The sequence below is a fragment of the Desmodus rotundus genome, chromosome 11 (genome assembly GCF_022682495.2).
Source record: "Desmodus rotundus isolate HL8 chromosome 11, HLdesRot8A.1, whole genome shotgun sequence".
Classification (NCBI taxonomy): Eukaryota; Metazoa; Chordata; class Mammalia; order Chiroptera; family Phyllostomidae; genus Desmodus; species Desmodus rotundus.
Genome location: NC_071397.1, coordinates 30,920,910 through 30,937,841, shown reverse-complemented (window position 1 = coordinate 30,937,841; position 16,932 = coordinate 30,920,910). Strand labels below are relative to the sequence as shown.

Sequence of the window (16,932 nt, the reverse complement as noted above, 5' to 3'; positions counted from 1 at the left end):
TAAACAATTAAAATCTAGAAACAATTTTTTAAATAGTATAACTTCTTTGAAAATCAGCCTGAAAGTCAGTTATGAAAGTTAGAATATAGAACTCTTAAACCAGGTATAACCTTTGGATTTTATGTGTTTATTAAAAAAAGAACTGTGAAAAAGTTGTAAAAAATTTAAATATAATTTTGAATCAAAATTTATTTAATGTTAATTGCTTCAGTAATATTTTTAGGCTTAAATTTCCACTTGACATTTACACAAACCTTCTTAATTAGTTCTACACACAACTGAGGTAGCAGAATAGTTCTTGTTTTCTTAGCAGAATAGGTTTTTGTTTTCTTTTTTTTAAAAGATTTTATTTATTTATTTTTAAAGAGTGGGGAAGGGAAGAAGGAGGAAAGGGAGTGAAACATCGATGTGTGGTTGCCTCTTGGGCCCCCTACTGGGGACCTGGCCTGTAACCCAGGCATGTACCCTGACTGGGAATTGAACCGGCGACCCTTTGGTTCACATGCCCACGCTCAATCCACTGAGCTACACCAGCTGGGGCTCGTTTTCTTTGTTTAATTACCATTTTACATCTCTCTTTTCTAAAACTTTATTTTCAATTACATTTGACATGCAATATTATATTAGTTTCAGGTATACAACATAGTGATTAAACACTTGTATACCTTTGGAAGTGATCACCCTGGTAGGTCTAGTACTCATATGACACCATACATAGTTATCCCAATATTACTGACTATCTTCCCTACTTTACATGCCTGTGAATATTTTTATGTATGGCAATCTGTATTCTTAATTCCTTTCATCTTTTTCACCCATCCCCCCAATCTCCCTTCCACCTAGCGACTACTAATTTGTTCTCTGTATCAGTTTATTTCTGTTTTGTTTATTTTGTTCCTTAGATTCCACATGTAAGTGAAATCATACGGTATTTGTCTTTCTCTGTCTGACTTATTTTACTTAGGATAATACCCTCTAGGTCCATCCATGTTGTCACAAATGAAAAGATTCCTTTCTTTTTAACGGCTGAGTGGAATTCCACTGTACACACATACCACCTCTTGGGTATCGATTTGTCCCTAGAAGCACACCCAGGCTGCCTCCACATCTTGACTATTGTAAATACGCTGCAGTGAACTCAGCGGTGCATATATCTTTTCAACCTAGCGTTTTGGATTTCTTCAGTGAAATGCTCTGAAGCAGAACTGCTGGGTCATAAGGCAGTTGTATTTTTAATTTTTTGAGGAACCTCCACACTGTTTTCCATAGTGGATCTACCATATCGATCAATGTGCATGTAAGTTATACTTGGAATAATTCTAGGAATCACTATGCCACAAAACTGTGGATAAATATTTCCTTTCTACTTTAAATTATATAATTATATTAAACATAGTTATTAAATATAGCCAAAACTATTCTTCCAGGGTTCTAATAATTTCTCCAATAACTGGGAAATTGATACCAGATATAATTTCATTTAAATATGGTCTTTGTATCCCATATTCTTTTAAATTTCATAATCCATGACATCTTAGGGTTTGGCTATGTAGATTATTACTTTTTAAATTATTTCCATACAAAAATAAAAATCATAAAAATGTTATTCCAGTCCACTTTAATTGCCTGTTAGTTTTTGAAAGTCACTACGGATCAATGATATTTTAGCTGATTACTCTGAAACCACTACATATTTGAAAGTATTTGGCAATGTGCACAATGCTTGACTTTAAACTTTTACTTTTTGTACTTTTGATTCATTTTCCAATTACTTACCTCTTTTCCAACCTTAAATTTACCTCAGCACTAGAACACATATTATGTAAAACTAGCATAAATTATTGTGCTGCTATTTTTTAAAAATCTGCACGGAAATGCACAATACTTTGCAATGTTTACTCTTAATAATCACCACTTAAAATTGGTTATAAGCTTGCCTTTATTTTAGAGTTTTATATATTAATATTAGTTTTTGAATCTTTTCAGTCTTTTGAGAATTAGAGTAGTTGTATTTCCTTGTGTGTTTTGCATTGACGTAATCGAGAGGACAGCAAGAACTCAAGGTTAGCACTTGTTCAACACAAAAACCTTTAATTAATGGTTCTGTAAGAGTTTAGAAAATAGGAAAAAAATGTCCAAAAATATATTTAAACATTAGGCTAATTATAATGAGATAAATATACCTTCTAAAAATTTAGACTGGCAAAATGAATATTCTGGACTTTGTGGGTTTGTCAGGAAAAGCTAACAATATGGCGAATTCTACACACAGATGTAGAAAATAACCTATTGGCTGTAGATAATTACATTATGCCCAAAACAGAAATTTAAAAAAATATTAGTTGTTATGACCAATTTAAATGTTAAAAATTTTTACACTTGCTTGATTTTTAAATAAATGTTGGAACTACATATGGGTAAAATATAGAAAAAATATTCTATCCTTAGAATAGGAAGTTCACACAGACATAGGAAATCATTACTATCTTAAATATCACAAGAAGGTGAGTTTGTTAGTGACTTCCTTTAAGGAAATATTACTCATTAAATGAGAATTACTAAAAATAAATAGTTCTATCATTAAAAAAATTTTACTTTATATTTTATTTCTAAAAATGCATACCAATACTTTTTGATATTACAATTGTTAAATTGTGGAGCTTCAAAAATGTAGTGAGAAAAATTGAGTATCCGGGTTTTAAAATTAAGAAATTTAAAAAATCTAAGATTATGCCCATCATTGAAGGAAAACTCTCTATGTTCACATGTACTGAATGCATGTATAAAGTTCTTTTTAAAACCCTGCTAATACATGTAATTTACTAAACTTAAGAAGTAAGTTTTTTTAGCCTTACCCAATAGGCCTTGAAACAATAATTTCAACTTGAGGTTCTGATTTTGATTCTAAAATAATGTTGTAAACTTCTTCATTTGTAGCTCCCGGCAGGGGTTTACCATTCCATTCTAGAACTTCATCCCCTTGAATTTAAAAAAAAGGGTATTTTTTTACCTTATATATTCTGTGTATTTTTATCTTTTTTCTTTTTTACAAAGAAATGCAAAACATATACAAATAGTTTAATTGTCTAGGTTCTGCTCTGAAAAGAATATTGATTGTCATATCATGTCAGCTAAATGCTTCTTCTAAACACTTCTTTTCTTTCCTTTCATCTTTCTCTTTCCTCCAATGAGTCCTACTTGTCACTGGAAACAGTACAATCCAAAACTACCTTTTCTTTTGAAATATACCAGAAATAACACAAAAATAATCTCATGCTATGGGATGGAATTAGCACAGCTTATTTGGAAACATTAAAAAATAATAATTAGCAGCATGCCCTCCATATAATAAATGTAGGTGTCTCTAAATGTGAAAGATTCTTTTTAAGCTCTGCATAAATCCTGCTTTATTTTTGGTAGAAATTGCAATTAACATTTATTAGCATGAATTTTCCAATTATAAGTCATGCTTCATTGTCTTCACCAGATGCACAACAGAATAAAAATGCATGAAAGGACTTGAATTCATACCCACAGGGTAACGCAGGTAGCTATGGCAAAGTTACAAAGCAAGCAGATGCAAAACTGTTGCATGACAGTTAACCCACTTCCAGATGTTCATAACACACACATTCTATACATAATGTATACTGTGAACATTAAGAAGTTAGAAAATATTTTTAAAATAATAAAAAATTGATACTCATTAGTTTGTTAAATATTCTAAGATCAGTTAAGGAGAGTACATGGTATCATGTTACAATACATGGGCTAACAACTTGTTATTTTTAACTAGAATTTTCACCACAGGTCATTTGAGAAATACTACTGATTGTCATAAATATTTAGCGTTGTTTTAGGCCCCAGGTGGTTCTGAGTCTGGTACCTTTCAATACACAATGGCAGGCTCAGCCAAACTAGCCCAGGCTCAATACTTTGAGGCTACTTATTTTGTTGTTCGCAGTGTCTATAACATTTTAGGAGCTAAGCAAATATTTTTTGAACTAATGAGTCAATCTGATCATAACCATAAACATGGAATCTTTTAGTTTTTGGCTAGCTTTTTTAAAGTAGAAAATTTTGTTTTGATAGGACTATTTTAAAGTAATTTTCCACCCATATGTTTGCTTACTCAAAATTAAAAATAAATATTTAAAAAGCACATGCTGCTGCTTTGGTTTGGTACAAGAATATGGTTATTACCAACAGGTAAATCACTTCGAAAATAGATTTACCTAAGATGTTCCCTAGCCATGTCTACCAAGTGGGCAATAAATACACTTCATTATAAAAAGAAATAAAATAATTACAAATTTAAAGTATATTAGGCATCTTTTAAATTTTTATGGCCAAAAACAGAAATAAAGTTTACATCATGTGAATGTATATATGCATATGTGTGTATGTGCATGGAAAAATGTTTTCTGAAATGATACTTACCCTGATATTTTCTATTCTGTTTATTTCACTTTTTTAAATGATGAATGTAAACACTAAATTAATTTAACTACCCAGTCATGCACTACAATCAACATTGTGCAAAAGCACTGCATCCTAAAATTCTCTTCTTTATAGACAGCAACCTGAAAGCAACTTTTAATATCAAATTAACTTAATACATGTATTCTTGCATTTATAAATCATTATATCCTAAATCAGAAAGTGGTCTCTTTAACAATATTTATTTATATATGAATATTCTCCTTAGGGAGGGATGTAGACTATGATGATACAAAGATAAAAAAGAGGCTTTACCTTTCCTTAAATTTGGTGGAGGACTAATATAGAAATGAATACTTCCAATAAAATGATGGGAGTTCATCTGAGGGACAGAGGTAGAACCAGGTGGTGCTAAGGAAGTAGTAAGTAGTTACTGCTACAGGTGAGATATCAGGAAACTCTTTAGAATTAAGGCAACTTTGGATAAGTTTTGAAGGATGGAAAGGATTTCAACATGCAGAGCACAAGGGTAGAAAAGAAAACAGACAGACTAGAGGCGCTGACCAGGTCTTCGAGGCAGAAAGAGTTCCAGGGAACTACAGGCAGACTGCCAGGGCTGGAGGGTAAGGTGAACGGTAATGGAAGGGGCTGGAACTGTTAGTAGAGAGCAAAGCTACAGAGCTTTGACTTGAGCAGATCATGAGTGGGAGACGCCAAGGAGTCTTAACAAGAACAGTGTGTGTCCATTCTGGGTTTGGATGATTCTATCAAGCACAGCGCTTGGACTCACGAGGGGCGTCTGCAGTGGAGAGGGCTACGGCCAGATTAGAGCAAGATTGCAAATGCTGAACAAAAGTCATGCTAATAAAAACCACAGCACTGTCATTTTATAGACAATTAATATTTATGTACAAACAAGAAAAATAGTCCTTAAATTATAGTGTAAATCCAACAGAACATATGACCTAATTTATTAAAATACATTTTTCAAATACATCAATCACTTAAAGTGAAAGTTTTATAGTTATTAAAGTTGAACTTTTAACATTTTAGATTTAGTTTCTCAGGCTCTAGGCACATAAGGGTATTGAATAAATGAAATTTTTTCAAAAACTCTTACTGACTTTCATAAGTAATCTTCTAATAAAACACAAAGACAAAATCAAAAGCTATTATGTTTATTATCTGATCTGAAAATTCAGATTTGTGTAAAGTCTTGTTGTGTAAAGTAGTCTTGTTGACTACTCCAGATCTTATACTGGAGTAGTCAACAAGAGATTCGTATACTTTTTAAGGCTTATTTTTGAGCCATCAAATAAGCAAAGACTCGGTTTACTGACAGTCACTCCTGATTGAGTTAGTTATTGAATGATAAGTAGTCCATGATAAGAAGTAATAGTGTACTGTACCTCTGCTCATCTTCAAAGCTACACATATAGCAGATAAAATAAATAACCCCAATTTGAACTTTCTTTCTATACTACATCTGCACAGCATGTTCCTATCAAAGAAAAAGCCTAATGATGTTGAACTGACATCCTGGTAATCAATTACAACAGCAATGTCTTTAACAGTCATAGAATATTTTTCTGAAGGTTGCAACAACTACAATCTTAAGGTATAAAAACTAAAAACATAGCCTAGAAATGTTCTTTTATTCATTTGTAGCTCCCATCTGGGGTTAACCATTCTATTCTAGAACTTCATCCCCTTCAATTAAAAAAAAAGGTACTTTTTTCACCCTATATATTCTGTTTATTTTTCTTATCTTCTCTCATTTTTAAAAATAAATGCAAATCAGATACAAATAGCTTAATTGCCTATGCTCTTCCATCAAAAGAAAATTTATTGCCATAATAAAACTTGTTTTTCTATTGTGTCATGTTACAGAGCAACATACGTTTCCAAATACCAAGAAATAGCTCATAAGTATAATATATGGCACATTTAAATTGACAAGTATTTTATCACATAATCTGTAAAAGAAATGCGATTAGGATTATATTTCGTTAAAAAACACTGCTACTAAATAAGTGTTTTGGGACCACTATGAAAAACTGTGATAATTATTACCATAGCTTAAATATAAACTAAAGAAATAGTGATTTTTTTCATAAGACTAACTTATGTATATTTTTGTAGTGACGTTATGAAGACATCTATGAAAATTAGTAATCCTTCAGCATTTTAATCTACTTATTTTTACATGAATAAAAAGGATTCCTATACTTATTCTCTCCAAACTTCTAATGATGTATAATCACCTATTATAATAAGTATCAACATCAAGAAAAAAACTTTTTTCATGCATTAAAATTACTTACTTAATTGACTTATACACAACTTACCCATAGTCGAAAACCACCAACTCATGCACAGAGTACACATCGTTCAAAAGTTAAAAAAGGACTTTACCTGCTCTTAAGTGTCCAACTACATCTGCAAGGCTACCCTTCTTTACTTTGGTGATGAAGGCACCAAGGCGTCCTAAGTCAGTCATTTTTCCTCCAACAACCTGGATAATCATAAATTTGTAAGTGCCCAACACTGAAACATGAGTTCACTGGTTTAAGGAATTAATCACAGTCTTTTAAGATGCATTTAGAACTGAGTGTGGGGACATTCATGAAGTGAAATACATTTTTGATGAAAGGAGCAGGCAGGACAGTTTTGAAAAGAAGACATCTGATATTTAAGATGCCCATGTACCCTAAGGAAGCTTACTAATACTGACCTAACAATACCAGGACGTCATGAATAATGTATATAGCCTTAGAAGACAAATGCTGGATCTTCCTTACTCACTATCAAACAGGAAATGTTTGACACCAGTGACATTAGGGTTCATTTTCCTTTATCCTCTCAATTCATGGCCACTGTTTGAATCTGTATTTCTAAATGCAAATAATGCCCCACTGTCACATCAGATCTTGATCTCTTGTATGTTTTTAGTGGAATGTGGGTCTAAGGCATAAAGACTAGGAATTCAAACCAGCAACAGGCCACTCTGAGGAAGCAATGTACCGTGGTCAAAGAGTAACAGACTAAGTTCATCTCTGCCACCAACCATCTGAATGAGCTCCTCATCTGAAACACGTATGTGCTCCAATCTAACTCTCAAAGTCTGAGGTATATTACTATTGAACACTCTCACCTGGCTTTTCCACAGTAACTAGAATTAAAAACATCTGAAAGTGTCTAAGTTTAACTTCTTCCAAAGCAGGGGTTACATATGTATAATTATAGAGTCAGAGGAATATGCTCAAAAGCCGAGACTGATTGACAAATCTTAGGGACGTGCCCATTAGTGGAGGTGGTCAGAATTACTACATAGCAAGGGAAATTAATGGCAATAATAAATAAGGTGATACTATTAAGTACATTAACTTAATAATTTAGTAGATTTATAGTCAATGATTTGGAAGGGGTTAAACTATCACACAAATGTAATACAATCTCTTGGTAAATAATTTCAAAGCCACATCTTTGAATGTTTCTCTAAGCTTCAAAAGCAAATAAAAGCATGTGATTTAACACATGTGTGCACACAATAAGGCAAAATATATATTTTTCCTGCAATAAAATATAATATTTTATAATTTATTAGTTTTTCATTATATCTGTTAAAGTCAATATTTTTAAAAGGTACATTTTACTCTTTGGGTATTAACACAAAGTCTATTGCACTTAAAAAATACCTTTAGTGATGTTTTATGTTGCTTGTTAAGATATAATAAAATAATGCAGTCAACATTATCTATCATTACTACCATTCATTAAAACCTTTTTGATATAAAAATCATCCCTGAACTTTATATTCAGAGAAATATTCTTTAGTTTTCCTATGTTTTATTGCAGTTTCCTAACATAATATTATGTCATATAAATAAAGTATTTTTAAAACATTAACCTAGATAAAAATATTAAATTTACCACAGGTGGAAAATATTTAAAAATCATTGTCAGAAACTTTGTTGAATCCAGTCCGTACTGTAATTCACCCTTTCAGAAACAATTTAAAACACCATACTTACTTTGAGACCTAGTAATGCACCGGATTCTTTGGGCATGGTTGTTCTCTTGTTAAGGATAACGCGTCCAATTAATCGGTCCCCCTCTTTAGATGGTTGCCACGTTACAGGATGCTATTAAAAGATGAATAAAGTTTAAGAAAAGTTGTTTCTTTCCTATGGGCACATAATTATAGGTTGTCACATGATGTGATTTCCTCAGTTAAAAGACATTGTGGAGGGAATTCTTGATTCGGAAGGGCTCTATCCTTAGATTATAAGAATTTTCATTTACAGCTCTATTTTATTTGCAGTAGAGACTTACGCTAAATAGTTCTAACAGTAGTCAGCAACTAAGTACATCTCTAAAAGTAGTTCTGAAATATAATTAATTGAAATTTAAAAATATATCTGCTTATATAGGAAAACTGATTCTGTATTTTGAGTTGTTGTTAATGTTGATATTATTAACTAAATAATATCTAATTTCTATTTAGCCATTATTTACTAATTGCTTTTTATTTAAAATCTGTTATAATTATTCAGTTAACTTTTTTATTCAAAACTGTTCTGCCTTAAATGAAATCAGTATTTGCTCTCATAATATTATAATGGAGCAGAGTAAAATTACCGTCTAACACGTATCAGAGAAAGGACAATAAATAACACACGTTACCCCTAAATTCCAAACTCTCACTTCCCAGAAAGCTTACCGAACTAATTGGTGATGTTTCCCGGCTATGCCACGTGGCAGGATCCAACCAGTAATAATCCAAGTCACCTGCACAACGGAAAAAAAACAAATGTGTAATTAATGTTTTGCAGTAGAGAATGCTTTAATCACTGCAGGTATGGCTTCTTCAACCTATAAAGGATTATGACTCATAATCTTGAGTGTGCACATCCCGGAATGGCACACGCCTGCACTGCCAAGGCTACGATCTGAATTCTTGGAATGAACGCATGTTACACATGCACTTCATACTACAGGAGAGCTCCCTCTTGCTGTCATCGTCAGGCTAGAAACACATGTGGAAAGCGTGACTATCTGTACCAAGGCACAGCCCGCCAGCTCCTGATCCTGGCTAACGTGTTATTCCCTAAACCGAGGTGAGTATTAAAGCTTAGTGTCTCCCCTTCTACTCTTCTGAATGATATCATATCTTTCAAAATTATTCCCTGGCCTCTAGCCTCTTCCCTTCTTACCTGGAAAACAGGACAAATACTTTTAGGACACAGTGTTGAGTAATTAAATATCATGAATAACTTTTAGCAAAAGGGTACATACAAATGACGGAGTATTCAATTTTTACTAAAGCCATAAAAAAGACTTCTACAATGCTAACTTTGTAAACATGGACTTATGAACCTTTAATTTTCATCTTTTGGCTTAAAAACATAACACCAAAGAAAGCACCTGAGAAAAAAAGAAAAATAATGGAAAGCATCACCACTTTCAGTATTTACAGAGAAAGAAAGGACAGAGGGGGTAACCCATATGAGAAAAATGACCTTTTACATTTTAAATACCAGATTAAGTCAATTAAAAATTTTCTCCCTGTAGATCTTGAGAGAGAAAAATATTAGAAGAGTGAGTACAGCATGCCAGCCAACAATGAGCTGTCTAGCTGACTCCTGGGGAAATACATTTGGCTGACATCTGTGAAGGCCCTCAGTGAAAACGTTTTGTGAGGCGACAAGCATGGCAGATACAGGCACTATAAAAGGAATGTAACAAAGAAATGTTTCAAATATCTAGGCATAAAAATCCATACACTTCCATTTCTTAGTGGTCACTCCCCTTCCTTTTTACATAATATCTTTATAAGGCTGATGGACAATGTAATACATACTACAACGAACAAAAATGTTCTTCAAATGTGTCATGTAGGTAAAAGGAACATATTCTATAAAGGAGTGAGTATTTAAAAATGCATTAGCAGAAACTATATTGTTATAATTTATTCTACATGAAGTCAATATCCTTCTCAAAATTATACCATTTAAAATGTATACACAACTTGGTGTTAATACAGATTTTTAATCTTCTACTATTACCACCCTGATTAATAAAATATAAGAAAATTTGTAAAAGTAAGGTTTTTTCCTCTTTTGTTTTTATTGTTTTTAAACTTCATATGCTTATTTTTAAAGCTGCAGTGTCTTTAGTATCATGATACTAAACTTTTAAAGGAAAACATATTTATAAGAGTAAAATTAAAATCGACCACAAATATCACTGAAAAGATTATTTTATTTCATGAATCTTTCTCCCTAAAATTTCATAATAATAAGATCTGATGACTTCTAAAGTGCTGCTTCATTTTGAAATACTGTAATAAAAATAAAACCACTGAGTTAAAATCAGTAATTAATTTGAGAGCTGCTCTAAGTCTTTGAGATTTAAAAACATGATGACAATCATCCTATTCAAAAACTTCAAGCAAACAGTTTGTTTTATGCATCAACAACCTGACTTAGATCTTAAAGCCTGTGCACCGCGGGGTCCTTCTCTGGCTTACGGCCAGATCCCGCACACCGTGGCCTGCCCTGCGTGCCACTCAGCTGTCCTACGGAAACCTAGGTACACAGATCTCGTGAATGTTTGCCTATCCGGAAAGAACCAAAAAGTGATGCTTCTGGTGAATGTTGGTGATGATACTGAGCCTACTTTATGGCGGAACACTGCTTTCAAGCAACATTGTTCTATAATCTATAAACTTTGCAAGATAATGATCTTAAACGGATAGTTTAATTTAATTGGTTTGAGATAGGACAGATACAGTTTTCCAGGTGACTTCCGTATGCAGCCGTCAATAATTCTTACCTTTTCCTGGTAATATAGATGCTTGAGATTTTACAGCTTAAGAATATCCCCCCCCCACTTTTGGTCATAAACAGTATTGCAGATATCTATTAAAATTTCTAATCAATATAAAAATGCATTCAATATTTTAACATACAATAATATTTTATACATATTATATAGTTACACTTCCTTCACATTCTGAACAGATTCTAAAAGTTTTCTATCATTAATTTTCATTATCACCCATTAAAATATAAAATTTTTGTTTAAAGAAAAAAAATAGCCCTGACTGGCATGACTCAGTGAATTGAGTGCTGTCCTGCAAACCAAAAGGTCGGCGTTTCGATTCCCAGTCAGAGCACATGCCTGGGCTGTGGGCCAGCTCCTCGCTGGGGGCGTGTGAGAGGCAACTGACCCGTGTTTCTCTCCCTCTCTTTCTCCCTCCCTTCCCCTGTCTCTAAAATAAATAAAATCTTTTAAAAATAAATAAATAAATAACTTCTAAAATCCAAATTTTAGTTTCAAACTGTATTTGTTTCTTCTTTCATGTAATTACTAAATTTTAAAGATATTATTTACTTTTTAAGTACTCCAATTTGTCTTTATAAGTCACATCTCTCTATTATTAATGGAATAAGCAACACTCAATAAAACGTCCTCCTAAAATATTCCGACTCTAGTATTTCATTAATATAAAACATTTTCTTTGATTATTTTTCTAATACTTGATTAAAGACATTGATTTCAAGTAGCATGACTACAAAATGATAAATTCAGGGTATCTGCTTAGAGAATCAATACAAGAGCATTTTGACTCTAATGTTAAATATAACTATAAAGGAGTAAATTTACTATAATTATGAACTTAGATCCAGGGAATATTTGAGTTTGCTGAAATGGCTCAAGTTCATAAATAGGCAAGTTCAATGAAGTGTTATAATTTTAAGCATTATTTTTTGTGGACTTTAAAAATAGACTTTTATCCAATATCTTGTGCAAAAATAGGTTAAATAATATATAAGCATACAACTTTCATTTCCCAAATAAAAGCAGGCTCAGCGACAACGAGCCTTCTGTACGGAGCACGAGCCATTCCGGACCTCAGGTCACTATGACCGGAGCGTGTAGCTGCACAAACATGCATCTCTGTGACTTCAAATTCCGTGTCTCATGATGGTGAATGTCAAGCACAGTGGATTCCAATAAGCAAAAGCAACTGAACAGAACAGTCTAAATAACATAGACACATGGCTAGGTGTGTATGAGTACATGACATCTGTAGGGAGAAAACCACACTCTAATTTCATACATTGCCTATGCACTTAACAATTTTCATAGCAGTTACATTTAACCAAGTAGAGTGTCCATCTAGTGCTCAGGTAGAAAAAAAGATTATCTACATTGAAGCCCTACCGAATTAAACAATCTGGAATTCTTCTGTATCCCCAGTACAAATACACAGAACATTTTTAAAAATCGTTCTAATGAATGGTGATTAAAGATGGGACTCAAAATGACTACAAGATTGAGTCATGGTAACTCTCCACAATTCCAGATACATATCAAAATTGTGCCACTTGTCATCTCAAAAAATACATAAGTTGTTCTTCTATATAATACAAATTGTTGCCATTCAAAAATTTGATAAAATTCATAGACAAAAAAATCAGAAGAATCATCCTCAGAGATTTCCTATATATCTTAAAATGTTTTCCTTTTTGTTTATGCTCTACAGCAAAATGTGTTGACACTAAATAAAATTAAATAAATACTAATCTAGTTTATTATAGCACAGTACACAGACAAATTAAAATACTGAGCAAAATACATATTTATTAAATGTTTCATACAGTGCATATACAAAAACCAACTCAATTCTAAGAATGGGTTTTTCAAAGTCCTAGGAGGCCTAATTTCATCTAAATTAAAGTAGCAGTCAGGGATAAGAAACAATATTATTTAATAGGACTTGCTTTCTAGGCAATAAAACAAAATGGGAAGACATACTTGTTAAATTTAATTATTAATCATATAATCTGTGAAACAGTAAAGGCTTCAAATAAATAATACTATGTGTACTGATGCAATAAATTATCATCAGTCTAAGTTCCTAGTATAGTGAAAATATTGGTCCTCAAATACTTTTTGGTGACTTCATTCAAAATCCACAACAATGTCAACTCCATAATTTGATGGTAAATGCTCCATAAATGAGTAACAGATTTGTGTCCCCTGCGTGCAAAGCCTGGGGCAAGGCTAGAGGCATCTCGAAACCACTGGTCTTCAGCAAGAACCTCTTCAGTAATTCTAAGTAACTAAAAGTCCAATTTCTGGTTTGGGCCCAGGACACACACATGCACAGTGTCATTCCTTGGAAGAATATTACATTATCTCCAGTCTTTAGGGATTTATTAGAGAGGTGGTTCTCTAAATGCACATTAGAAATTTCACTTTCAAAATTCTCCTTTGTTCACATGTGCTCTGCTTCTACCAAAGAACCAACAATAGTGCTGCTCTCTCTCTCTGCAGCAACTATTATTTACTAAGTTAATGAGGTGTCAAAGATGGTTGTATTCAGAAATTTTTTATGCCCAACAGAACTGATAGAATTGAACCTCTCACTGCTAGAGTGAGATTAAATATTTGCTGGAGGGCCCGGAATGTTACCTTTGTGTTTGATAATTTGGGGACACAATAAATATGGCTAAGTAAGTATCTAAAACAAATTTCATTACCACTTAGTAGAGGTGGTACTTTTATGTTTATGTGTAGTGTTTGGTGAAGTTGAAAACTAGTTTTTGGAAAGCCACCCCTACCGCCACAGAATTCTACAAAGCAGTTCTACGGAACTCAGAATCAACTTTCTGGCTGAGCTCTGGGATCAAGAACTAAAATAAGGCTTCAACTTTGGAGATAATAACTTCTATAGTATTCCATTGTTCTTTCCAGGGTAGGATGAGATAACAGTCATAAAATTGCTTTTTCAACTGTATAAAGCACGACAGAAATGCAAGCTGTCATTTGAGTATAAAAATACACATTAAAATCTATTTCTAATAATAATACTGATAAGCATTTCTGTCAATTCTAATGCCAGGAGAAAAGTAAGCAATGATACTTTTTTCCTGCCCCACAGATTACTTATTTGAAACCTTGAATAATCAGAGAATCATACTGTATTTTAATTTCTCTATTAACATTATTATATCTTATATATATTTTTATGTTGTTTTTTATAAAACATAAAAACCAGCCATTGTGTAAAAAAGAGCATTGCATTAGAAGTTGGGGACTTGGGACTCTGACCCTAACTCTGCCACACTAGGCGCACTATCTTGATAACAGCCTTTCATTACTATAAACCCTAACCTCCTGTGTAAATGGGGACAGCGCTACTTACTCGCAAAAGTTTTGTGAGGATTAAGTGAGATATGCCAGGTTTGTAACTATAAAAATCTTTAGAAATTGATTTTCTTGCTTAATACGTAATTGAGATTACAAATATAAAATCATGGTGTTAAAGATCCTATTTACTGTTGAGTAGCTATCATAACTTAGTTGAAATCAATAATCTTTGAAAAATATGTATGCTTTGAAATGGGCTTAGAAAAATCTTAAAGATATTTTGTTCATGAGAAAAAGTAACATATATAGAAACAGTAATACAAATCTTCCTGTTGATTTCCACTACGTCAGTGGAAGCCTAAGGGCTTAAGAATACTATAGTCAAGGGATCTACACTAAAACAATCTATACATCGGATTAATTGTTAACCAAAAGCATCTAGCTGTGAAGTAATTCATTTGATAAGCTTGCACAATATATCCCAAATCTAAATATAAGCACGCTGTCACTTCTTTATATAATATTTTTGTAGGAGAGCAAAATACATGTGGTCTATAAACTAAATTCTTCAGACTGACTTTCTCCAAATTATGAAACAAGTTGACTGTTTTATCCCTTTATATATTTTTCTGATGCCTCGGGATATCCCTGAAAATCTTTTCTTGAAACCAGCTTGTTTTATACCTTAAAAGTTATTTGGTATAGACATTACTTATGTCTATATCCTAATGGGTTATACACATCCTAACTTCCTCAGATTTCCTTTTTTTTAGTTTGTATTCCTACCAAAGTAATCTAAATAATAACAAGACTGATGCTCTTAAAAAATAATAACTATAAGTTTTAATACGTAATAGGGTCAACCTTGATGACGGGGCTGTGGGAAAGCACAGAGCACTTTGTGACAAGGCTAAAACACATTGTAAAATGAAAAGCTATATGACATGATAACCATTAGTCATCAGTTTAATTTTTCCTGGCTCTGAAAATTTCATAATACAGATTTTTGAGACTACGTAAGGCTTTAGGGCTCAGAAGCACCCCCAAAACATCATGCTGCTCAATGTCCCCTTTATTCTTCACCTCTGCAGTGACCTGACGCTACAGGACTCCCAAGAGGCCGAGAAATGAAAGTTCCTGCAAGTTTTAAACAACAACAAAACCCAAACCACATCCACACAGAACACACACACACCACTGTGCCTTAGCATAGTCAAACACGGGTACTCAAGGTCTTCAGAAAATCTAGACCAGACTATATTTATCATCTGTATTAAATTATAATAAAGTGTATCTGAGAAAAAGTCTAAGGTGACTGACAGGGCAAAAAGATTTCCACAAATAATAATTTAGAGAGGAATAAATTTCATGTATAAATATGGTTTGAGGCCTAATGACTAAAAAACTTCTTCCCTAGAGTATAAATACAAAATAGTAAAGTACACTGAATAGCAAATCGCAAAATTAACAATCTTAGGGAAACTTTTCTCTTTCTTCTAACACAGTGACTCTTCAGAAATAAGAATTTGGGAAGTGCTGCACACAAGAGGGAAAAATTTTACTGCAACTTTCCAACTGACCAGGCTTCCACATTGACACTGAGTATTCCATTCACGTGGGAGAACAGGTTGTCACGTGCAAAGCCTCGGAATAACCAGCCAGGAAACCCTGTGGAAAAAATCGGGGTTTATTTGTTTTCATTGTTTGGGGACTGGATGTTAACCACAGGTTTAAAAAATTGTAGTGCTGGGCAAGTTCACAGCACATATTATAAGAAAGTACTCTAGATGTAAATATCTTTGATAAAGGAAAATGTTAGTTTTTACCCAGATCTCACACCCAGGCAATGCTAGCAAAAAATTAATTCATAATAATAATTCTAAATGTGAAATCAATTCCTACCCCCCTCTACATCCAAAATCTTAAAAATAAAAAATATGGAGATCAATACATTATCATGGTTTGGGAAATATAAATCATAAGAATAAGAGTCAAAATGATGATGAAGATGAATTTAAGGTTAGATAGAACAAAATGGAAGTAATTATAAAGGATTGATACTGCTTATCCTTTTAAAATATGTCATTAAGCTATAAAATAGTAGAAAACAAATTTATTCTAGCAAACATTTTTGGTAATATAAATAGATGTTTTAAAACCAGAGCTCCATCAAAGCACGTTACTGTAAATGTTGTTATTTTTCTTTCCTTTTTTGTCCTGTTCTCTGTTTGTCTTTGTTTTAATTTTGGCAATGCAAACAAGTAATTTATAGACATATTAAAGGACCTTTTAAATTGGAAATTCCGTGACTGACAGTGGGAAAGCACT

At 32.8% G+C, this 16,932-nt stretch overlaps 1 protein-coding gene across 34 annotated transcripts in view; it reads right to left on the bottom strand.

Moving 5' to 3' along the window:
* Positions 1–16,932, bottom strand: part of RIMS1 (regulating synaptic membrane exocytosis 1) — a 412,581-nt gene that overhangs the window by 135,533 nt on the left and 260,116 nt on the right. For all 34 annotated transcript variants that reach the window (XR_008425501.1, XM_053913690.1, XM_053913696.1 and 31 more), the window contains 4 exons: positions 9,164–9,231; positions 8,475–8,585; positions 6,856–6,955; positions 2,856–2,979 (listed from right to left, as the gene is read on the bottom strand). Coding sequence is in view for 33 of the 34 variants with exons in the window: in XM_053913690.1 (XP_053769665.1) it covers positions 2,856–2,979; positions 6,856–6,955; positions 8,475–8,585; positions 9,164–9,231 (403 nt within the window). In the remaining variant the exon portion in view is untranslated. The remainder of the gene's footprint in view (positions 1–2,855; positions 2,980–6,855; positions 6,956–8,474; positions 8,586–9,163; positions 9,232–16,932) is intronic.